Here is a 24,157-nt window from a genome sequence, read left to right as displayed (position 1 = left end):
GTCTTAAGGCCAGTCTCCCCACACGACACCTTCCACCTTTTGAAAAACCGTCATCACAAACTCTCTGATGGAGTAAATTTGCTGCTGTCATGTCGTCAAAACCAAAAACCTGCTCAGCCAGATGCAGGTTCAGCTGAAAGACGTGGATGAAGAGTGAGCCAGCACCATCACTCTGTAGGTCTTTGTGTTCATCTGCTAATGTGTGTACGCTACATGGAGCTCAACACCAATATTAAGCCCCCTGGAGCTGCTCCACAGTGGTTTATGAGCTGGAAGAAGAAGAGCATGAAACCAGTAATAAACACAACTGGTCCAGTCCCTAGGCTAAGAAGAACAAAACACTGAAATTGATCATTTCACCAGATTGAAGCTGTTCATGAAAGTGTTCTAGAGGAGATGATTTGCATTTACACCTCCGACCACCAAGTGGCGCCAGGTGCATTTTGAGATGCTTGATTGATTTAATTGAGGAGGCTAGTGTAATCAGGTGCAGGTGTTGCTGCTTTGCTAGACAGGCACTGAGGTTCTGACTGTGCCACAGTCTGTGTTTATTCCCATCTTTTGTGCCTTCTGTGGAACATTTTGGTTTATTTTTAGAGGGAATGAAACAATGGACTTCACTGCAACAGTAACTGGTGAGTTGTACTGAGCTGTAAAATAAATCTGGGTTTTGTTGATGGACACTGGATGTTTTATAGGAAGCACACATCATAACTAAGTCTTGCAGAATAGCAGCCCTTCAGTGGACTTTTAAGTGTTGCAAATAATTCCTACAGAGACTGAAATCCTTCACTTTGTGGCCCCAGTACTCTGAACTAACACTTGAGCATGAACCGATTTAAGGATAAACAATAGGCCTGTACTGTTCCTCAGTCAAAAGTGAAAATGATCATTTAGCTCTAATGCTAATAGGACAATATTTCCACCTTGGCTGAGGTCTGAACCACAATCCAATGCTTAGTCAAATCCATTTACCTTACAATCTGTTTTTCAGATTTGCACAAGATATGTGAAAAATAATTACATGCCCCTAAACATGAGGGTAGAGCAAATGTATGTATATCAGTAAACCTGTAAGTCTATATCGGCATCCATTGTGAGTCACTAAATTCTTTGTACTTTATGTTCTGTTGCAAAAATGACCAACCCATTCTCATGACCAACTGGTCAGGATGGTGTCACTTTCTAACGCTCCGAGTAGCCCAACACCTCAAACTATGACTATGTGAAGTTGTGAACAGAGTTTATGTTGTGAATATAAACAGAAACACTTTTAACAATTTAGCCAACAAAATGACATAGTTAGGATTAGGAATAACATCCTTAAAATAAGTATGTGAACTCAGTAAAATGTAAACACCTGGTTGATAGTCCTGTTTATTTTACTACTTTATCAATTTATGTCTGTAGATTTCTTTTAAATTCACCAAAAGTTAGCATTCTATAATGTCACATTTACATTTTTAACATAACTTTTCAGAAAACTTGTAAAACTAAATATTGTCTTTATGTGAACAATCAACTGGAGAGGTGACGTTTTTTTCTTTTTTGACCTTAAAGGACAGATGAGGACACGAACACACACAGAATGTAATTTTTATGTATATATTGGGGCGCAGAGTGTTTCTAATATGACAGACCACAGTGAAACTGCCATCCAGATGTGTCTCCACAGACACTGCACTCCCTGTTCTCATACTGTCCTCTGGGTAAATGAGCCAACACCGTCTGCACCTCCTCCTCTCACAACAATCCACTCGTCCTTTCAAAGCTTTGACATCTCGTCTTGAAAAATTTACACTCTCCTTATGGATCTGATTGTTCTTTTTTTTTTTTTTTTTTAAGGCACCTCTCAAACGTGCAGACAGATAAATGTTTAGAAGTGAATCATGGGTGAGGGAGTCGTGAGTCAGACGTGGGTTATGTTATTGTCTTATGCTCAGTACCACCAGAGAAGACGATGTGGTGGTCTGACCGTGTGACTTCAGTTTTCCTCAGGTGGCATAAAAAAACCGAACAAAGCGTAACCATCATATGTGGTTCTCCAGTCAGACGTTTGCATTAAGTGCTGCTGTTCCTGAGCTCAAGACATAAACTTAAACAATAGATTAAGAAACAGCTGTTGTTCAGGGGACCTCCCACACTATAGAATATGAGGGGGATCTCGATGCCACCATGGGCTTCTTGTTCACAGTCTCAACAGACTGAAGTTGATATGTGTGTTGCCCCAAAGAGCCCCATTACAGCTGACAGCCTGTTTTGGTCAGATTGCAATGCTTTTCCGTAAAAAACTGTGGAAACTCCTTGAAACTGGTGTTTTAATAGTGAGTTAAATAGTGTGTGTGTGTGTGTGTGTGTGTGTGTGTGTGTGTGTGTGTGTGTGTGTGTGTGTGAATTGTTAATTGCATGTTTTTTACTAATCAAACACCCAACACAAATACAAAAACTATGTTATGTTTACTTAGCCATTTCCACATCTCTCCAGGATATTTGCACTATAACATATTCTGTTTGCTGTCTCTCATTTGTTTACCCTTCTTGTTTATAGGAGGAGTAATGATTACTTTATTAACAAATCCCAGGAAAAACAGGGCTGTTGTTTAACCGTCTTTGACGCAGGTGAGTTTGTTTGGCGGAGGGCTGAGTTCTCAACACATCTGTCAAAACCTAATTTTCTGTCTTCATTTTTCTGTCTGCATGTTTATTTAGCTTTTATTCTTGAGGTATGAAAGGCAGTGCTGAGTTTGTCAGCGAGTCTGTCACGTCATCTTGCCTTAGAGCTGCTAATTGCGGCTCCCGATGCTTTTGCAAGAATGTAATTATGGAGAAAACACTGTTGTGGCAAATACACGGTGACTCTTTGTGTGTATGGAAAGCCTGATAACAAGTGGCAGAAAAGTCAGACAGATTCTTTGCAGATGTTTGTTCTTTAGCACCGTCTTGACAGCGAAAAATTTCCTCTCTGGCTTTTAGCCTTCTGAAGGGATTTTACATTTTTGTAGATCTTCCCTACACTTGTTACTGTGGCAGAACAGCATTTGATCTTTACCCAAGAAAAAAGTCAAAGAAAAATGAAAATGATGCTCCAATAAACCATAAGCGTAATGTGATCGGACTCTTACAAATCGTATATTTTCTGGGTTTAGCATGCCAAACACGGAGTTGTTTAAGAGAGAACATTTTGTGTGTGTGTGTGTGTGTGTGTGTGTGTGTGTGTGTGTGCGCGCGCGTGTTCTCAGCTAATGGAAATGGGCCAAAATGGGCCTTTGGCTTTGCCCAATCAAACCTGTGTGTGTGCAGAGGGCAGGACCGGGCAGTAGGAGTGTATCAAAGAGAGTACGATATATAAGACATCAGGAGTAGTGGTGCTTAAAGTGTCCGTCTCTCCGTTCCTCTGTCCATCAGTCGGTCTCTCTGCTCTCCTTCAGTGCTGCTCTGTTTTGTGTGCCCGATCTCCTCCATCATGCTGGTTCGAGCTCTGCTCCAGACCTCGCTGGTTCTCTGGTTGGCTCAGCAAACTCTGCAAGGCGGTAAGAAAAACTCCAGGATATCACAAGTAAAGACTGAACACTGGTGGTATACTAAAATCACAGATTAATGATAAGTTTTCTTCAGTTATGAAATTATTACTTTAACATCTTTAATGTCTTGAACACCATGTCAGCCCATGTTCTGTGCTGTTGTTAAAAAAAATCCAATTCCTTATTAATTCTTCTTCCTGATAACCTCATGTTAATTAGAACAAGTGAATCAATTCAAATGATCAAATGCATCTGATGGAGTTTAAGTTTGTTATGCATACTTTTCACTTTTGTGTAATATTATTCTAATTAGCTCATTGGTTGAGGAAGATACAATCATCAGCTTTAAAAAGATAATATTGCTACATTAACTGAAATATTTTTTAAAGTTAAACAAAAATGATTTCTATCAAAAATGCAAAGCAAAGTCTGGTTACTTCTGCGCAAACTTGTAATATTTTTTGGTAAATTGTCGTTGCACGTATGCAATTAGTATTCATAAGTTATGGCTGTAGTCATGATAAGTTGTGCCTTCATAATTTCAAAAGCAGTATGAGTTCATCTTTAAAGCTCTGATGGATCTCCAGTGATTCACTCTCACTCACTTGTTAAATATCATGTCTGTGAGACTGAGGGAGAGAAAAACACTACTGCACTACGTGGGCTGCACCATCAGTGAGTCACTGCGGTTTACTTTATCTAATTTCTTTGAATCAAAGGAGGCGATGAAAAGGTGACAGAGGCAGGTCAAATTTGACGACCAAACGTGAGAAGAACAAACAGACTGAGCACAGTCGCTCCATTTTGTCTCATCCTCTGTTTCCATCAATGGATATCTGTTCCTCTCTCCTCGCCTGTTGGTTGCCAGGTCTGGTGACAGTATTCATGAGACACTAGTGGCATTTGTAACACTCTGTAGTTTTAAGTATTGTTATTTATATATTGTATATGGCTCTCATACTCACCTTATTGGGGATAGTGTTCAAGTAATTAGTAAAGGCCTTAAAGTAAATCCAAGTAATTTGATTACTAACACTCCACGGCAGTTATGTGGAAAAATATTAAACCAGCAAATGGGAAGTTTTACTAAAGAGAGAAATTAATTGCTTCATCTCCTGCAGCAAAAATCTATTATTGTAGGAGGCAAATAATATAACAGTAAATATAAGAGATATATTACACCAGAGTTGAGAAATTATTTTTTCACCAAAAACATATTCAGTTCTCTGCACATTGTTCACACTGTGCATCATGCGTGCTTCATTATAATCACTTTCATACAGTGGATGCAGAGTTAACATATTATTGTAGCTACTAATCTGTGTATCGTGTCTATAGTACTTTTTATTGAATTATCTGATTTTAGTTTTATTAAGGACAGTCTTTTGGTCTATTGTGTACTGCATGAGCTGGTTGGAAACATTTAAATGACAATTTCTTGTCTTTTTAAAGAATAAATGTAAAGATCGAACCCCCACCATTTGTGTTTTATTTTTTTATTTTTTAGGAGTTAGACCTCAAAGTGTATCCTGGGGGAGAGTGCTGCCAGCTCGAGGTATGTCTCAAGTTTTCTTTTAAATGTTTATAATTTTTTTCAGGCACATACTTTGTGTTTTAATTACTTTGCCATAGGCCTGTTATTAACTCCTGGAAACATTTTCTTTAAATATTTGTGTCTGTCTTCCCTTTTCCTGTCTGTGTTTTGTTTTTTGTCAGGTGTTGGCATTGGAGTAAAACCTGGAGGTCAGTGGTTTTCTTAGCATGCATTAACCATTACTGTTACACCAATTGGTTAACTAATGACTGAGGAGCAAATATGCTTTTGTGTGTATTGTTATCTGTGCAAGTCTTTAGATTTACAGATAAGCCAGGAGAACAAATATAGAGCACATGTCTACGTGTAATAATCTTTGTAACGTGTTAACGTATTGAATTTACCACTGGTGGAGTGTGTTCTCCATCACATACAAATGTACTGTAGGAAACATGCACCTGCATGTTGTAGCATTTACAGATGTGAAATCAGTTATGTGTTAGACATATTTAAAAGAATCTCCTGAGGGTCGAAATTAATGGTTAAATTATTTAAGACTAATACTAATACACAGTTAACGGACATTAAATTGTGTAATAAAATCATCGACTGTTTCTTTTTGTACTTTTTCTCAGTGGCAGGTGCCCTTGGAGCACTGGGGAGCCGATATGGCGCCAAAGCAATGAAGACTGGAAGTATGCTTAACTTTCTGTTTCCTTCCTGCGCATAGCATTGACTTGGTTTACTGTCACTTCAGATGAGTAATGTTTGTATTTGTTCTTTCTTTAAATCTTAGTTGGACGGTACCCAGGGGCTCAGCTTGGTGCTGGTAAGACGTCTTAAGACCTAATCAATTCTCAGAGGCGGGGCAAAAATGAGACGCACACCTAAAAAGTTTTACAGAGCACAACTGGCAAAGCAGGAAGTTTAATCAAAATATACTTAAACAGAATACTAAAAACTTTTTGTCATGAATGTCCTTCAAACCTTTTAAGAGTGGGAGTGTCTTCCATCCTTTTAGGTAAATTACCAAGTGCTCATCAGTCCTGATGCAGAAACAATCTGTGGATCTAAAGTCTGAATGATGATACTTTTTGGCAGACTCTGCTGCTTAACAACAATGTGAAATACGTGCTTTTGATTGTTTTCACAGGAGGTTACAGAGCTCTTGGATTAGGAGGTAGAGCCGGCCTGAGGCATGGTGGATATGGAGCCCAGGGAGCCTATGGTACATCATTATAACCACTTATCAAGCTTTTTGTTATCCTCCTTGACTCCTGTGGCTGATTACTGATTTAATCTATGTAGATAATGAAAGTAGTTTATTAATAACATTTTTGACATAATGTCTTGTGATTGCAGGTGCCGCTTTGGGTACAGGAATGGGAATGGGGACTGGACTAACCAATGGACTTGGTTATGGCCATGGAGGGAGACGTGGTAAGACTGATTTAAAGTTAATACTGTTATAATCCACTTAATATATTATAGAGATCAAGTTTCTATATTATCATATGCACAACAGTTATATATGTGTGTGTCTTTAGCAAAAACATTAACAGTTGGTTTTCAGCTGTAGAAATCTTTGTAAATAAAACTCTGTTTTTGTGACTTTCCAGTTTATGGTGCTGGCCTTGGCACTCTGCCAGGTAAGTCATTATATATTTCTGTGATTTCCTTACATTGATTGTCTGAATGAGAGTATACAAAGTGAATTGCACTCTCTGTAAGCCCTCTGCTCGTTTGTGTGATAAATCTCCACTAAGTGGCACTCTGTCATTGTCTTTGAACGTGATATAAGGGGCATATTGCGTCTCAGGAAATACATTATCTGTCCTTGTAAAACAGAAGACACAAAACCCAGGGCACTAGTGATGTAATCAGAGTGCTTGTCAGCATTACAGATTTGCCCCACGTCCTCTGAACTTGGCTTTTTGTTTTCTTGACAGGATATGGGACTTTAGCCGGCATTGGCTATCCCGGAGCCCGACCAGGTAAGTGATGAATCAGGTCTTACCTCAGAACCAATTACTTAGTCCATTCAGCTCGAATTTGTATGCTGGAAGGTATTTTCTTACGTTCCAAACCATCGCTCCTGCCATGAACACACACCTTAGCTGTCAGTTCTGGATAAAAACAGGTTCATCAGATTGCACAGAAAACAGTGTGGTAATCAGGTGATTTATTATCACATTTAAAGGTAGTTGAGTAGTCTTGCAAAACCATGTCCAACAGCTTTCTTTAATATTACATGTGTCCTGTTCCACTGAGCTGAGGGCCTTTTATCTGCCATTACAAAGATGCAGATCTTTGCAAACAAGCTTTAAGACTATAGACTTGTCTGGCCCACAGCTGGGCCGTGGCATAGGCGGTGCAGGCAAATGCTGGGGCCTGAAAAAATTGATAAAAAATAAATAAATAACTTTTACTATTTTTTTTTACTAATACTATTATTTAGAAAAATTACAAAAGCCCACAACAACATAACTATGTATTAAATAGGCCCTATTTTGTGTGTTGCGCGTGGCATCACCCCGGCGCGTCACATAATAGCTAATAGATAGCTGTAGTTAACATCAGGCTTCAACTCATTAGGGAGAGATTGGAAAGACTATACAGGTGAGATTCAGGTGGAATAACCTATAACATAACATTTTGAGAAATACAGTTTTTCTTTTAAGTGTGATTTGCATAGCTAAATCTCAAAGACGTAAAGCTCAGCAGTTTCTGTGTGAGTGTATGAAGAAAATGATTGGTGGCTGAAATGGCTGCGATGCAAGGGGCTCCAACTAAAATTGGTCAGGGCCAGTTCTGGTCTGTCCACAGTGTTGGCCTGGGTGTGTCTGTAAGTTAGCATGTTGAGTGAAATCATTTACAGTCCCCCTGTCTGCCATCATTAGGAATTGGACTTGGGTATCCCACTGGACAGAAGGCTAAGCAACAAAAACCTGGTAAAACCTTCACCACAGCGGTGTCTGTTTGTCAGTGTGTGTCTGTCTTTGTTCCGTCTTGTATTCGTCTGTAACCTCTGTGGAGCTGGTGTCTTGTGGTTCACTGACGTCGAGTTCATGCTAACTTTGTGTTTGCATGAAGTCACATCTATCTGCTGTACTGTTATCATCAGCTCCTCTGTTGTTATGTTGTGTGCACAGCAGGTCTGATGTTTGACTGTGTTCTGTCAGTGTTTCATCTATGTTGCATGTTGCATGAGTTCCCCAGCTCGTATTACCAGTTTAAAGTCTGAAAGTTAATGAGAGTTGATGTCTGTGGAGTACTTAGTGCTGGAAAATAGGTTATGCAAACTAAATACTGAGTAATAACTTGATTAGAATAAGATTACGGTGATATTCTGATGTTGCGAAAGCTCTATTTTGCTAGAATCTTACCTAGAGTTTTGCTCACTTATTTGATTTATTGGGGACAAAACTAAATATTCACGTAAGCCTAATTCTTGGGGCAGAACAGGTTACTGTGATTTTTAAAAAAAAAATGTATTACTTTATTGTGGTCACAGCTCTGCTTCCCAGTTTTTGGGTTATAGAATGCATGCACACGTCTGTAGTTTAAAGAAAAGTCTGAGTGAATCTGCAAATATTTTTCACTTTTCAAACGTTTGCTGTGTCCTGTAGGTTTCTGTCTTCGTCCCCCACCAGTGTTTTACTAAGCTTTTATTTATCAGTTGTCTTCGTCACACACTGATGAGTCCGGTGGCGTCTTTTTCTTATGCTGTAACACTGGTGTGTTTTTATGGCATTTTAAAAGTTTAGGGTGGCAACATTTTGTTGTCATGTGTTATGTGTTGATGTCATTGCTCTGACTCAGCGAGCAGCGCTATGACTGTCCTTTCAAAGTGTGGCTTCAGCTGTATGTTGTCTCAGCTCCGAATTATGGTGATGAGTCTGTCCTTTGACACTGGACTGATTTTAGGCCATAATGGATGTTGCCTTATCTCCGTTTGGTCTTGAGTTATCTCCATTTGAGTACTGATTATACTATGGATGATGTGTTGTATTGCATTGAATGCTCTTCTACACTCATCTAATAAAATACAGTAGACATTTTTGCCACTGGCCACTACGGTGTGCTGTTGACCCTCAAAGAAACACTGTTGTCTCTGCACAACCAAGACGTGGTGAATGCATGATGATATTTCTCTGCCAGGTGTGTCTGCAGCAGATTTGGGTGGACCTCAGATGGCCAATCTGGGCCAAGCTGTTCAAGATCTGAAGAGAGAAAAGAGCAGAGCAATTGGTCCCTCGTATGGAGACAGAACTCATGGTGCTGAAATGCCCAACATGAGGAGAAGCGATATACCAACTGATCCTCATTTGCAGGAATATACTGGCTTTAGTCCTGCTGTACTGCCACACGGACGAGAGATCAAAAACCTTGATCTATCGGTCAAGTCATCAAATCTTGGACCTATGACACCTCTTGATAAACAGAGTAAAGGTCTTGGTCTAGCTGTTTCACAAGCACAAGGAGGACAAAGTTATGAGCCTACTCTCTTAGAAAGAAGGGGCGCAGCAAACCATGGAGCAACACTGGCCGCCATAGGTGTAAGACAGCAGCTGCCTCTAGTTAGAGACAACACCAGAAGTCTGGGTTTGGCTTCCTCTCAGGTCCAGAGTGCAAGAGACTATGATTCAACTATCCAACTAAATCAGCGTGCCCCGAACTGTGGACCCACTCGTGATTTGTCACATTTGTTGGGAATCGGTCACCAGGAGCATCTGGGTTCAGAAACACAGAGGACTCAAGGTTTAGCGCTTCAGCCTCATGTTGGCAAGGACGGCAAACATCTTGGAATTTCAACTCCACAAGCACAAAGAGAGAGAACCTATCAACGGCCTCTTTCACAAACTCAAGATGGCAGAAGTAATTTATTCCCTCTTCCTCAAGGTCAGGGAACCAGAAGCTATTTATCTGCTGAAGCAGAAGGCCAGGGCGTCAAAGACCTTGGACTTGTGGCTAAAGACAAAAGTGTGCCTAGAATCCGTGGGAGTTTTGCTGTAGACCGTAGTCATGGCTCTCTAAATCTTCAAGCACACGGAGGCGGGAGCCATGGACCAGTGATCCCAGGTGCAAGTGGAACCCAAAGTTTAGGCATCGCCTCAGTAGAAGGGCATGAAGCAAAATCCTTTACTGCTGATGGTCAGAAAGTAAAACACCTTTCCCATGCCGAACGTGATGTCACAGAGTCAAAAGCTCTCGGTATCCCAGGACAGACTGGGAGGAATGACCAGGCAACAAGTAAGAGCAAAGCTTTGTCTTTATACACCATAATGTTGTCATTTTGTACATTTTTGAGATCTACATAATATTTTCCCAACAACATTTTCCACCTTCTATCAGTTATCCAAATCCTCAATTACAAATCTAATATAGTTATTATATATATATTTTTTTTCACCACCTCTGTTTGATATTGTTTCTTGATTCAATAAGTGACCCAATTTTTTCAGGTGCCTGTTTGGAAAGTCTCCATCTCTTCTAAAGTGTTTTTATTGGACTTATAACTAATAATTCCTCATTTCCACACTGCTGAGAGATGAGTCTTATAGCAGCAGTTAGCAGCTGACTTAATATGCTACTTTACATGGAGTCACTTCCTGCGTTTTGTGCTTATTTGGTAACAATCTGATATTTAAAAAAAAAAGCATAAATGCAACCAAGAAACATAAGTGGATTTCTTTCTGACCGCTGCTGTATTGAAAGCAAAACCTGAGCACAATGTTTTTGTGCTAGTCGTTTAGTAGCTGAGTTGGATTTCCTATCTGGCTTATTGACTATAAAAGGAGCCAAGTGTAAATAATTAAAGTGTGTAAATGTAATCTGGAGCCACATGAGAGTTTAATACACATGTGAAATACAAGCATTGTTTGCTTTATGGTTCTGAATTTATTAAATTTGTATGTGCCTGTTCATTAATGTAGGTTTGATGACCTATTTGGGAGCAGTTCCTATGCTGATCCTTTCCTTACCTTGTTCATCAGGACGCTAGAAGGCAATAGCTGCTTCCTTGTTGTCTTGTTCTGTCCTAATCGTTTGGTTTATTGTTGCCTTGAGGTCTATTTGCATGTCTCTTTGTGTTTAATTTGTGCCGTTGTGGTTTAAGCCGTGATTAGACTCTAGTTTTTATTTCTGCATCATGCCAAACATCTGCCCTATGCCACATGGGGTTACAAGACAAAACATGCATCATCTTACATATACAAAAACAAAAGAGCCCAAATGTAAAGAATATAAAGTACTTCTTTATTCTTTTAAATAACACATTTATGTGGAAAACTTTCAAATGAACTGAAGTGAACTGCTACAAGGCTACAGGTTGTTTTGTACGTGAACAGCAAACTCTACATAATCCATATTCACAAAATCAATATCTGTATTTATCTTGCTAAACAAAGCATTGTGCAGCGCCCATTATAATAGACAATAGAAAACAAACGGGAACTTATTGTCCAAATGATTCAACGAACAAATCTGCTTTTCTAGTGACAAACCGTGTAGTTTCTACAGTAAGTGGTAAAATACAACATTACAACATATATACAGTACATAGCCGACTTTGGTGCATATTTGCAGACACACGTTAAACATACACAACGATGTGTGTTGATGTACAGCTTGAAGCTACAATGCATGGATGATCTTTGTCTGTATTTATAAGAGTTTGTTTGCTGGGATCAGCGACGCACAACGAATAGCCAGTCAATAATTATTGTTGTCTTCTTCAGGATATGTACGGTACTTGTGCTGCTTTATGATGGTTGTTGTGGATTCAATGTCACGGGCCAGCAGCCGGAATCACCAGCGGTAAAACGTTTGGCCTGTATGTGTGTTGCTTGGCATTTCTTTGTCTGTTGTAAAATTTGAATGTTTCTTGGTAGCAGGATGGGTGTGGCTTTTGAATATACAAAATCAGCTGGCACAGGACCTTTGAGTGCCAGAAGTAGCGCTCGTTTGTTTTTGTGTTGCATATTGAACTTAGTCCTGACTGAGAGCCGTTCATATCTCGCTGAGCATGTTTAAACATACTTCAATATCTGCTATGCCATGTATTTATTTTTACATTACTTTCATGCGTGATTTACAGTCAAAAACATCCTAATTGGAAAGGATTTTGTAAGAATTAGTAAAGTCTTCTGTCGTTACAAAGTTTGGATCCTCTTTCAAGAGCTTAAAGTCCCAGAGCCAAAAACGACAGCACATTTCTATTGTCCTTGGTTCATTTGTTTGTGAGGGCTTTGGGATATTCATTCACTAATACATTAGTCTGTGCATTAATTGGCTCATTTTTTCTTATGGTCGATTCAGGGGATGATCTCTTAATCTTTGATGAAGTTGTCACGACAAAGAGGTTTAGAGCAGAGCTCTTAAAGTCAGCGTTGGTAATTTCTTTACCGTCACATCACACTATTTTATGATGACTGGTGCATGTTACACTGTATCTACAGGTACAACATGTACATCGGGTGCAGTTTGTCCTTGATTCAATGATTTCTTTTTTTGAGTAGGAAAAGAGGGAGATATAAAAGACAGAGATGAAAATATGTACACCAAGGAGAAATAAGTGTTTTGATCCACAGAAGTTATAAAGAGATGCTGAAAGAAGCGTAAGCATCTGGTGTTGTGGTTTTTGGGATTCAGTCCAGGAAAGTGTCCTGTGGAGAGGATGCAAAAAACCATCCAACCATGACCAACATGTTGAAATCTATTATGTGTGTGTTTTGCTTTTTGTTCCGCTGTCAGCCGCACATGTCCAACACTCCATTAAGAACCGCAGCTTCTGTATCTTCTGTATATGGAAACAAGTGAATGAGGCAGAATATTATGTCCTGGTTTTATCATGTGTTTAAAAACGTGGTTTTGATTTATACCTGACTTTCAACTAAAAGCAGTGATTTTCCTCTATAAATGTTGGCACTAGTGTTTTATAATAACAAAATCAGGGATCATGTTCCTCCAGATCACAGATCATCTTGCTGAGCTTGTGTTGACTTCCTCCACAGGTTATATTGGAGGACCAGGAAACTATCTGGGAGCAAGCCTGGGCACTGGGGGCTACGGACCAGGTAATGTTGGCCACTGACGCGTCACACAGGAAACAGTTCTTGTCAGCTGATAGAGATGCTGATGTTACACTACCTGTGATAAAGGATTCTCATGCACTGCCTACAGGTTTGGGACAGGGAGCATACCTGGGTGGTGCAGCTGGCAAAGGTAAATGTTCTTTCATTTTTCTTTTCTTTGTAATAATTTAAGGTTTATGCTCACATGTTTTTTCCTTTTTAAACTAACTCTTAACTCTCTCTCTCTTTCTTTCTCTTGAATACATCTCAGCTGCTGGTGCTCTTGGACAGGGTGAGTATCCCATAAGTGTTGCAGGGAAGGTCTCTTGATTCTTAAGGGCCTCCTCCACAAACCTAATGACCTTATGCAAATGTTGAGTTTATCTGAAAACAAAAGAATCAGGATTTTTCTCCACCTGAATTTTAATTGTCAGAATTTGAATGGGGCCGAGGATGCACAGTAGATCGTGTCACCAGCAGAAAACCAGCTGTTACTCCTACTTTGCCTTGTAAAACGATCATTTGCTTGTGAGTCTTCCTAGAAATTAAATTAGTTGCGTTTGAGTCCATCTTCACCATTCTTTAAAGGTCAGAGGAGAAGCCGCTTCAGTGTCTTTGTTTCCTTTCTGGTGAATAATTGATGCCGCTTTCAAAAATCAAAGGATCACTCACAAACCATTTCAGCTGTCTTCCTGTGGATGCCTTTTCCTCTTCTTTTGTATGCTTGGAAGTCAATATTTGTACTTTCCAAGTTAAATATTGATGTGAAGACAATGGAGTAGAAGCACTGCTCTTGTGAAGGGCTCATGGCATGGGTGGAATATTACCTCAAAAAAGAATTCATGGCCCACTGTAGGGTTTGTGCAAAATGAAAATGCCATTATTCTACTTGGCAAAATATATTTAACATGACCAGATATTAAATATAAGATATTTATGTATTTTAAACAAATGCAGTAGTAGTGAGAGTGTGTGTCTCATTCAATATGTTTTGAATGTGCGCTTTCACAGGCTATGGTGAGGGAGCAACAGGATACCTGGGTGCCACGGCAGGCAATGGCTTCGGTAAGTGGCGACTCATCAGACCACGCACAGAGAAATTCAAATTCTACCAGTCAAATTGTGCGCTCTGCGAGTACGGAAGGCAACACAGAAGACAATTTAAATATAAAAAAACAAAACCCTAGACTTGAAACGTAAATTGTCTGCCTGCATTGAATGATGAAGAGGATCACTCTTCATTCTGTTTGGTGTCAGAGGGAATCTGCATCAAAGCCGTCACTGACGGGAGTGATGATACTCAGCTCAGACTGGCTGATCTTTTGTGTTTAGTGGCTGTCTTTGTTCTTTCTCTGAGATGTTGGTACAAAAGCTTTGTCTACAGGTATTTCACATGCATGCAATGAACTCTCTTGAAAGATTTCCTTTCCCTTTTGGCTCACAGTCAGAAAAGTCAAATACAGTTGAAAAGATTTGCTTTGAATTCCTTCTTTCATTTAAAATGTTTTTCACATATAGCCCCTTCTCTCAGCAGGTTATGGGAATGGTTACAGCAATGGTCATGGGGCTGGTGAGTGTTAATTAAAGAAAAAAGATGTGCAATTATGGAGGACTACTTAAAGGGTCATTAGCTCACAGATATAATCATAATGCTAATTAGAGCTATGTTTCAGGACTTGGTTACCCTTCAGAGTTATCTGACGGTGCTGAGAACAAATCAGGGAAGCGTGAAGGTAACAATTTTGCGGAGTCATAACCTGCTCAAACCCGTAATCGGTGATGGCACTAACACGTAGATGCTTAAATCTGCAACATATTACAGCTTAATAACATAAGAGGCCTTAAAGGAAGAACACATGTCCAGTGCTATCCACTGGGTGTAGCTATTGTCTCTTATTTATAGAAGCTGACCAGTTTAATCTGGTGGTTTCTGACTTCCTGCTCATGTAGATGCTTCTTACACTATTTCATTTAAAGATGTGATTAAGTTAATGGATGAACAGTGTCTCACTTGCATGTTTATATTTTTTCTGATTTTTCCAGCCCTCGGTACAGGAGGCTACGCTGGACAAGGAGCATATGGTAAGAGATGTAATGATTGTAGCAGCATCAGAGATTACACTGTATGTTCCTCTGGCTGCCAAACACTGTTACAAATACACACAGTGAAATACTAGAAGTGTGAATGACTCCCATGAAGGCTGCAGTGTGTTCATGGTAATTTATTAGTTGATTATATAATACATGGCAAAAAAGTTTGAATCAGAAAACATTAAAGCTAAAGCGACAAATATCTGTCGACCACATTTCAGCGAAATCTATTACTTTTTGAGAAATGGTTGTATCAAGCTGAAGGGAAATAACCTACAATTCACCAATAAGAGCTCTGTATGACTACATCATCTGTATTGTTTGTCACTGAAGCCCCTTGTGTCTTCTTTCAGGAGCACTTGGTACAGGACTCGACACAACTGGTGGCAAATATGGTGAGCAGTGCTGACGCTGACCTCATCCTTCTGTCACACTATTAGTCAGTCTTCTGTTGATGTGGCTTTCCATGCATGAGTCAGATTTGAACTGGTGGATAGCACAGAGCTGGTTTATAGCATGTGCAGGTGAAAAGGTTGAAAGAGAGAAGAGGCATGAATCAAGTGTGCCCATCTGATTTCTTCCTTGCAGGAGGAGCTCAGGTTCCTTATGGTAACGCTCCAGTGATTCCTACTGGACTGGAGGGTAAGAGCTGCATGTGTTAGCAACTTCAATTCACCCTTTGCTAAGTCCCGCCCCCCGCTGCTACTCTGTCAAGCTGTCAGAGCTACATTACCATGGAGCCCACTCTGTCACTAACTGCAGTCCCTAAATACATATTATCTAATTTTTGGAAAACGTTGAAAAGCGTTTTCAGTTAGAAGTAGACAGAAATGTCTACAATATGTATTTGAAGGAGATTTCCAGGATGTCCAACTGATAAAAAAAGATGGACTGAAAAGATAATGATAGAAGCTAAAGCCCACAGATCACAGTGTAAACATGAACCATCGCATCACCTGGTGATTGAGACAGAAGACAATGAAATGAAGGAACAACACTGTTCATGTAAAGCTGGGTAACGAATATCACCATCATACAATGTTTTACCATGACTATTTTCAAATCCACAAAACCAGCCTGAAAATGAAGAAAATCTGAAACCATTGCATGAGAGTCAGGGGAGCAGATCCGGATAGTTGTCAGACACTGGTCAGAGCAGGCGATGCTGTGCTTTGATTGGCTAGTCTGCTTTTTAGGGGCGAGACTTAGTGAAGGGTCAACTGCAACCGTAATCTCAAATAGAGTACACTTGTATTACAGAATGCATCATAGTAAGTCATATCAAACATAGCAGCTGTTAAAGTAAAAAAACAGCTAAACATACCTGTTAGGCCGCTGTTCTACGACAACATGTAATGAAAATGTAACTGAATAGTCTGACATTTTGGGAATTACAGCAATACATAATTCCATGGAAAAAGGCAAATTATTGTTTTTACACTTTGGTTTTTGTACGGATTAAACTAACAAGATACAACGTGTTAATTAGTGAGCTTCAGAAGAGTAGGCTGGAAGGATTTTGTTATCTTTTCTTAGGCCTGCTAGCTCTGTTTGCTAAGCTACGCTAACTGACTGCTGGCTCTAGCCACAAGACTACCTCACAGACGTGTAACTCTCTGCAAGAATGCGAACAGAAAGCGTAATCTATACTCTCCAAAGTAAAATAATGGACTCCACATTCTTGCCTCCACCTCTTTGTTGTTTTCGTATATCAGGGCACTTCGATGTGTATTATTTATTTGAGATTTGTAGCTGAAATCTTGTTCCTCATTAAAAGGAATAAACTCCAGCAACAAAATACAACAGCCTCACTTTGTTCCACTACAATCACCCATCCTGTTTGTTAAAAACTCCACGGCTACCAGAACAGTTGAATAAGTAACAGACTTGTCACCCCCCCCCAGGTGATGGTGGCTACCCGTATCCTGCTCAGCAGCTCAACCTCGGTGCTGAAGGCGCAAAAACTGCCAACAAATATGGTGAGAATGAGTGAGTGTGTGTGTGAGAGAGAACTATAAAGTGTGAAAAACTGTTTGATGGAAAAATACCAGTTTGGCTGTTTGTCTAAAGCAGCAGGGTGTGATAATCCACTGAGGTTGCAACCCTCAATCAAACAAGATAATAGAGAAAACATAACGATGCTAGTTAAGAACACAAAAAATAAGCACATGAGTTGTTCACCATGGGACAGACACCAGATATACATCTTATGATCGGAGATAAGATTAGCTTTGAGGCTGAGCTGTGTGCGCGTCTCTGTTGACAATATTTCTCTTTGTCATGACGCCCCCTATTGAAGTCGAATTGTCTACATGTTATGTGTTGTTTCAGGAGCTGTAGCAGGATATGTCGCTCAGCAAACAGGTGTATTTTCATGCATTCTCTCCCCCAAATAAACACACGCACACGCACACGCACACGCGCACACACACACACCCTTTCACACGATGCACAACACCCGTACTGTGTGTCTTTTGTCACACCAACACATCGCATTGCAAATCACAGAGGTGGCTGCATGAGCATGACAGTAATCATTAGTATTTTTAGTACTGGTTTGTCTTGAATTATTGAAATTTAAATGTTTAAGTGTACCCTGCACATTTCCCCAGCTGCCCCTGAAATCAGCAAAGTGATGAAAATCATGAGTGTATTTTGTCTGTTGTAAAAATGTTTGCTTGTGTTTGATAAGGTTACGGTGCACAGCTAGGAGCAACTCAAGATGCCTTGGGTAAGCAAGAAACCCACAGAATTCCTCATTTATGATCAACTTCCACTCACCTCATTAAGCCATGTATTGCATAATATTACAGTGGCAGCACAGAGTGTACTGCACATTTTTGTCATATCTAATTATTTTTGCAGTTTTGCACGTTTATAAATATTACTGTGCAACTGTTCAAACATACACATATTTTCCCAGAGTGAAAGAAACGAGGTACAGCTATTTTTGGAAAATTAACTCTGCAATCAACTGCATGCATTATGGATTATTTTCCACTCAAGGGTATAGGGCCTGCAAAGTGAATTGGCCGAGTCCTCTAGTAAAGTCCAAACTCGTTGTTGCGAGGTTCTGAGCACATTTATAACATTGGTCTGTGTTGATCCTTTCACAGGAGAGCAAGCTGGCAAATATGGCGAAGTGAACGGTGCCCTTGGAAATGGATACAAAGGTGAGAATGAAGGTTTAGAACTGGTGCATGAAGGTCCAGTTAAAAAAAATCATAAAACTATTAAAGCTTCCACCAAGGTTGGGAATTCTGTGATTCATTGCTGCTGCACTCTTGTGTTTGTCATCAACCAATCAAGTTTGTGTCCTCCCTCCTCCCTGTCCTCTTTGTCCCTGTCCTCTTTGTCTCTGTCCTCTTTGTCTCTGTCTTTAACCAGGCTAATTCAATTGACCTGGACTTCTTCAAGTGGATCATTTCCATAATGTGTTCAGTGTAATGTGTTTTTAAAGCTTTTTGTGTGTTTCAGTCCCGTTGTGTTGTCTGTTTTGTCTTTTGCTCTATTTTTCTTAACCTCCTCGTCTCTTTTCTGTAAGTGGACATTTGTCTTGTTTGTGCCCCACCAGTCTTATTCTGTCAACACTGAACAAATTGGTGGGGATTGATGAACATAAATGTTTGTGAAGTGCAAGAAATTTGCCTCAATGTTCTAAAATATATATTAAAATACTTACTGTTTTAATCCAATAAATTATGTGTCAAATGGTGCTGAATAGAAGCTTCTGAGTAAAAACATGCACACATTGTTCCATGTGATAGCGTCAGCGAAGCCCACATCTGTGCACAGGAAGTTTTACCACTTCCTTTCTCATGTCAGGTTTCATGTTTGCCGAAGACGAACGCAACACAAAACCAAAAGTATGATCGTAAGATAAAACATCAAATACTACATCAAATACTACACACAGTCCAGATATTATGCTTTTATTGTGGTTAAACAAACACCCTGTTGAAATTATATTATATTATATATATGGATAATAAAATGCAACAACAAATGCACAATACGTACAATCTGCAAACATGTTATTTTAAAGAATGATGCATGAATTCATTTACAAGTAAGCTGCATTAAATCAAACTCACATTTTGAAAGCTGCAAGAACTTTTAGATGCATATGCTTTGCTGTCCTGTGAAAGACAAGGCCAGTATCTACAGTACAATTAGTACTATATGATACAAATACACACAGTACGTAAAAACAACAGTATCTTTTCTGCCACTGCTTCTATTAAAATGTTTTTAATGCTTTAAACATTTTAGCAATATAATTCAGTCATCTGGGTCTTGCTTGCTGATGTCAATTTCTCAGAGACTTCATTAACAATCTTCTTCTGTCCAACATGCATACACAAACTTTAGCAGACTTAAATGTAAATTAAACTGAAACAAAAACTGAGCATTTTACATAACTGAGTTGCAGCCGATTTGTCAAAACATAATTCCCCAACAGACATACTTCTCATTCTTTGTAATCGGTAGAAAATTAACAAGGGATGCCAGTAATGGGTGAAGCTTTGTTTCAAAAAGATGTGCCTCATACAAAGACTGATGTGGCTACGTAAGCATCAGTGAAGCCAAACACGGATGTTATATCACGTCAAACTTTGGAATCTCAGCTGTAAGACTCTGGTTTCTGTGTGAGCTTGTTTCATCCACAAACACACCCATCTCTAACAGGATGGCCTTTGGAATAGGATGTGCATGACGAGACACGTACAACTTCTTCAGACTTTGACTTATAGGCGAAGGTTTATAGTCCTTGCATGTTGCTCCGCTCAGACTCGGAGCACATTTCACCTCCAGTTTGTAGAACAGCTGGCCATGTTGCAGGTTACACAGATCCTCCTTGACTCCAGCGGACAGAACTTTCTCACATGCTCCCAACAGGTCGTCGTCCCAGTTGTTGTCCTGATCCCACACTTCAAATCTCACTTTTACCCCCGAGGACACATCCTGAGAGCCCAGGTCGACGATCATGGCCCAGTGTGGGTAGTTGTTGTTGTTAATGACATGTGAACGCCGGACCATCTGTCCGTTGAAGGACACCTTCACGTAGCCGTCCGTGGCCGTGGAGTGATCTCCCCAAAGACCAGAAGCCCGTTGTACAGTTATGATGACCCGTGCCATGCCCTTACGGGTCGGGCAGCAGTCTTGGTTTACAGCTGGGTCATTGTGGCATTGGCAGACGCAGGTGTCCCGTGGGTCGCTCTTGATGCCGGCCTGGCAGCGGCCACTGCAGTTCTTCAACAGGCCTTTCTCCAGGATGTAATGGCTAATGGCGGAGCGCAGGTTCTTCCTGACAGGGGAGTTAGTAGGCAGTAACTCGTGAATCGAGTCCAGGGAATATGAGACTATGTCTGGATTCTGTGGCAGTGAGTTCAGCCATTCTTTGTAGGCCGATGGATTTTTGTCAGCAGAGAAGAGAAGGTCTGGCTCCGTGGTATGCCCCCCCTTTATTTCTGTGAACCTGTAGAGGAGAGAGTTGTTTCAACAACTGCTGTAAATAGTAATTTATTGATAAGAGTGTATTTAAAAAAAAGGCCACAAAATATATGTTGTTTTACCTGTCGTTGAAGAGGCTGGAGAAGGACGCCTTACTTTCCATCTTGTCACTGTCCTTCTGGCAGTGTTTTGTTTCAGTTTTAATTGTAGCAGCTTTAATGCTAGCGGACGCCTCAACTTCCAGGCACATCTGCGCCTCCTCCACGCTGATGCCCTGCAGGTTGGCCTGGCACTGCCTGATGCTGGTCACAGAGTGAATACTTCCTCCCATCTTCACCTGAAGTGATATTTTTAAACACATAGTGTATTAGCAAATGTATTACTTTGTTGTTCATTTTACAAAATGTCTTATGGTTTTCATAATTTTGGTTCACCTTGGTGACGTAATGGGTGCCGAAGTTGTCAATCAGTTTGTAAAATTGTTGCTTGTTTTCAGGGCTGTACATTTTCGGTAGCTGTTTCACTGCTTTTTGAAATTCTCTGTGCAACTTGGCATTGCTGGACACTCTGTAGCTGTTCACAGGGAGACCAGATTATAAAAGACGGACTAATAGGAAACAAGTGTATAAAAATATTGCATTGGTTTTCAGAGCTAGGGGAGTGTACGGAGAAATGTTCCTCCCCACTCCTCGGCTTCTTACCTGTAGAACTCACAGGACATGCTGTGGCTTGCGAAGCTGAACTTGTCATTCTTAGTTTTTTCCATGGAGTACTCGGCCAGTTTAGAATTAGTACCGGCAAGCATCACTGAGCCGCTTTTTTCACCCACATTCACATCTAGATTGACGTTCCAGTTGTTCTCCACAGAAGAGCTGCTGGAGCTGACCAGAGCCTCACTGGATCGGTGGAGTGTAGTGGCCACTTTCATGCTGCAGGACTGCTTCGGTCTCCAGTCCACCACTGACAACGGGAGCTTTTGCTTTTTGTTCTCTAAATAGGGGTTGCTGCACAGGGTGCATGTTTTATCCTTGCGTTTCCACTGATTCATGTTGAGCACAAAGGCTCCCTTACGCTCCAATTTGGTGATATCAAAGCCTTCCCCGGCCAAATTGGTACCTGGAGCAAATTCTGCATCCATGCACTGTTTGGGTTTCCCGTCTTCGCATGATTGATGCGAACGCTGAGGGAGGGAGAGCACGAGGCCTGCAAAGACGCAAATATTCAACAGAGACATGTCACTGTTCGGTGATGGATGCAGCCTCACGGTTGATTCTGAAAAAGAAACGTTTCAGTTGAACAAACATGAGCGAGTGAAGCCGTTCATTAGTACACACCCACAACGTTGGACATTAAGTTATTCTGTAACTCTTGTGTTTGACATTTCTTTGGCTCAGTATTTTATTCAAAATAAAGCATCTTTCAGTTTTATGTCCCATCATTCTGCTGACATGCAGTGATACATCTTTGATATAAAAACCTTCTCTATATCTGGACCTACTTAATAACTTACGGACAATCTCATAATTGTCATCTTTATCTAAAATATTGGTAAAAGGTGTATTTTCAGCTTCTCTTCTTTGTAGATAACAACATTTTGGACAAATTTCTGTCTAAATTACGTCTTGGTGTCACTTTTCAATCGGCCGTAAATTTTGACAAACTGTCATTAGTATAACTTTATCTATCTTCTTGGGTTCAGAAGACTGTTTCACATGTTTTTATCTCCTCACGTCTTCGACTGCTGTAACTTTCTTCATATGAGTCAGTCAGTAAATCTCGTCTTACCTGTGGTTTAAGAATCTCCTCACTGTCACCGAGAATAGATACTCATGAAATGTAGAACTGATTGATTTTTTTCCTTTTAAGCACTGCATGGATTAGCACAAGTTTATATTTCAGTTCTTTCTGCAACTGTGTTTAGTCTCAACAACTATCACAACTCTTTGGTCAACATTTGCTCCATAAATAAATGCTTACAATAATAGATGACACAATGTTTTAAACTACCGCTCTCATAAATGTGAAAGGACTCGATGATATACCAATTAATTGTTCACAGGATACTTAATAACTTGACACAATATTAAATAACCCACAGACGTATATTCAGATAAAGTGAAAGAATATTTTAACATCAGCTAACACTCACCTTCGTCTTGCCTGTTCACGCTGCACTTGTGAAGCTGACTGTGAGCATGAATGTCAGTGCTTTGCCTTTTTAAAAGTCAAAAAAGCAGATCAGGAGGTGGTGAGGGGGTGAGGTGACGGTGGTCTTTAAGAGAGCAGGGGGAAAAAAAGTGTCATCGCGTTTGAGCAGCACTGAGAGGGAGGAGCTGGTGGTCTAGACGATCTCAAACAGATAGAGACAACATGAAAGTAAGGCTGGCTTTCCAGTCAGCAGCGAACCAGAGACCACACAACTATCATTTCTCTGAAGTGGTGGGGGCTGTGGCTGTATGCGGTAGGAGCAGGACATTAACACGCTCTAATGATCAAAACACAAAGTTGTCTTTCAGGCCCTGAGAAGCCAGCTCCGCTGTCTTTCGATGTTTGTGCAGGTTTTTTGGGAGCTTGACATGACAACCGAATGTGTGTGAGTTGATCTCTATAAGCCCAACTCTGAGTAAGAAGAGGTTCCAACTTTCTAGCTCTTACAAAAAACACATAAATCCAGTGAAATGACTCGCGTGACAAAAAATATCCGCTTCTCTGCACTGTCTGGGTGTCCCCTTAAGATGGATAAAGGGACAGATTATGAGACAACGGGCCCCTGGACACAGACATGTAAAGGGCCCCTACCCACCCTACATAAGAACAAGAGCCACAGATTCAAAAAGACATTTGATTGTTTTGCATGTCTTTGTATGTCTTTGTAGATGTTTTGCACCACTCCATAGTCCTTTTGTGTCTCTCTTTGTAGTTTTGTGTCTCTTAGTGGTTGTTTTTTGTCTCTTTTTTTTTTTTTTTGTAGTTTTGTGTCTGTGGTAGTTTTGCACTTTTATAACCATGCACCTGTCCTCCCGACTGCATTCCCCCTTGGTTTTTAAATGCAGTATTTTAGACAGTTGGTCAAATGATATTTTCTAAACCGGTTTACCCCCTTTTTAAATAGACCCTCTCTGGATCCCTCTCGTTTAAGCTTTAAATGAGAGGGATTTTGTTAAAAATATGAAACCTACAAAGTCTGGACCAACCACTCATAAAGACTGTTTCCATAAACCATCATTTCAGACATTAATTTTCTCGAGTGTCGGTGGGCTGTGGCCAAAGATGAGAAGAGGAGCCTGTGACACTCACGATCTATTTCTCAAGACTATCACAAGCAAAATGTGATTTTTGTAGTTGTATATGATGAGCTGAGATCAGTTATTATAATACTGACACGGAAAAGTAAATGAATGGATATTTAAATATACAAACAAAATACAGCCATGTCTGACCATTTTAACATATTAAAAAATATTGATGTATACACACTAAAG

The 24,157-nt window shown here is 40.1% G+C and overlaps 2 protein-coding genes across 3 annotated transcripts; one reads left to right on the top strand and one right to left on the bottom strand.

Annotated features, from left to right (window-relative positions):
* Positions 1 to 532: 532 nt before the first annotated feature.
* Positions 533 to 18,876, top strand: LOC137885683 (uncharacterized PE-PGRS family protein PE_PGRS46). Its single transcript, XM_068728017.1, has 25 exons — positions 533 to 635; positions 2,549 to 2,619; positions 3,429 to 3,530; positions 5,029 to 5,076; positions 5,238 to 5,264; positions 5,691 to 5,750; positions 5,852 to 5,884; positions 6,209 to 6,283; positions 6,418 to 6,495; positions 6,675 to 6,704; positions 7,005 to 7,049; positions 9,217 to 10,308; positions 13,071 to 13,133; positions 13,240 to 13,287; positions 13,402 to 13,422; positions 14,142 to 14,195; positions 14,662 to 14,700; positions 14,804 to 14,863; positions 15,174 to 15,212; positions 15,575 to 15,616; positions 15,810 to 15,863; positions 17,126 to 17,200; positions 17,914 to 17,952; positions 18,338 to 18,394; positions 18,609 to 18,876. Exons 3-25 carry the CDS (start codon positions 3,464 to 3,466, stop codon positions 18,611 to 18,613), a joined length of 2,151 nt encoding a protein of 716 aa, XP_068584118.1. The 5' UTR covers positions 533 to 635; positions 2,549 to 2,619; positions 3,429 to 3,463; the 3' UTR covers positions 18,614 to 18,876.
* A 261-nt stretch (positions 18,877 to 19,137) lies between these two features.
* LOC137885682 (perforin-1-like) lies at positions 19,138 to 22,902 on the bottom strand. Of its 2 annotated transcripts, none has more exons than XM_068728016.1 (5): positions 22,825 to 22,902; positions 21,377 to 21,878; positions 21,110 to 21,248; positions 20,798 to 21,012; positions 19,138 to 20,700 (listed from the first exon to the last, which is right to left on the bottom strand). In XM_068728016.1, exons 2-5 carry the CDS (start codon positions 21,811 to 21,813, stop codon positions 19,821 to 19,823), a joined length of 1,671 nt encoding a protein of 556 aa, XP_068584117.1. In that variant the 5' UTR covers positions 21,814 to 21,878; positions 22,825 to 22,902; the 3' UTR covers positions 19,138 to 19,820. The 2 variants fall into 2 exon arrangements, with proteins under 2 accessions (XP_068584117.1, XP_068584115.1); XM_068728014.1 differs by having other exon boundaries at positions 21,377 to 21,947; positions 22,825 to 22,891.
* Positions 22,903 to 24,157: the final 1,255 nt, after the last annotated feature.

The sequence above is a fragment of the Cebidichthys violaceus genome, unplaced genomic scaffold, assembly GCF_023349555.1.
Source record: "Cebidichthys violaceus isolate CVI_PGR_0920_01 unplaced genomic scaffold, fCebVio1.0.p SCAF_40, whole genome shotgun sequence".
NCBI classification, from domain to species: Eukaryota; Metazoa; Chordata; class Actinopteri; order Perciformes; family Stichaeidae; genus Cebidichthys; species Cebidichthys violaceus.
Note: the sequence above shows the minus strand (reverse complement) of the source record. Positions and strands in the feature narration are given on the sequence as shown.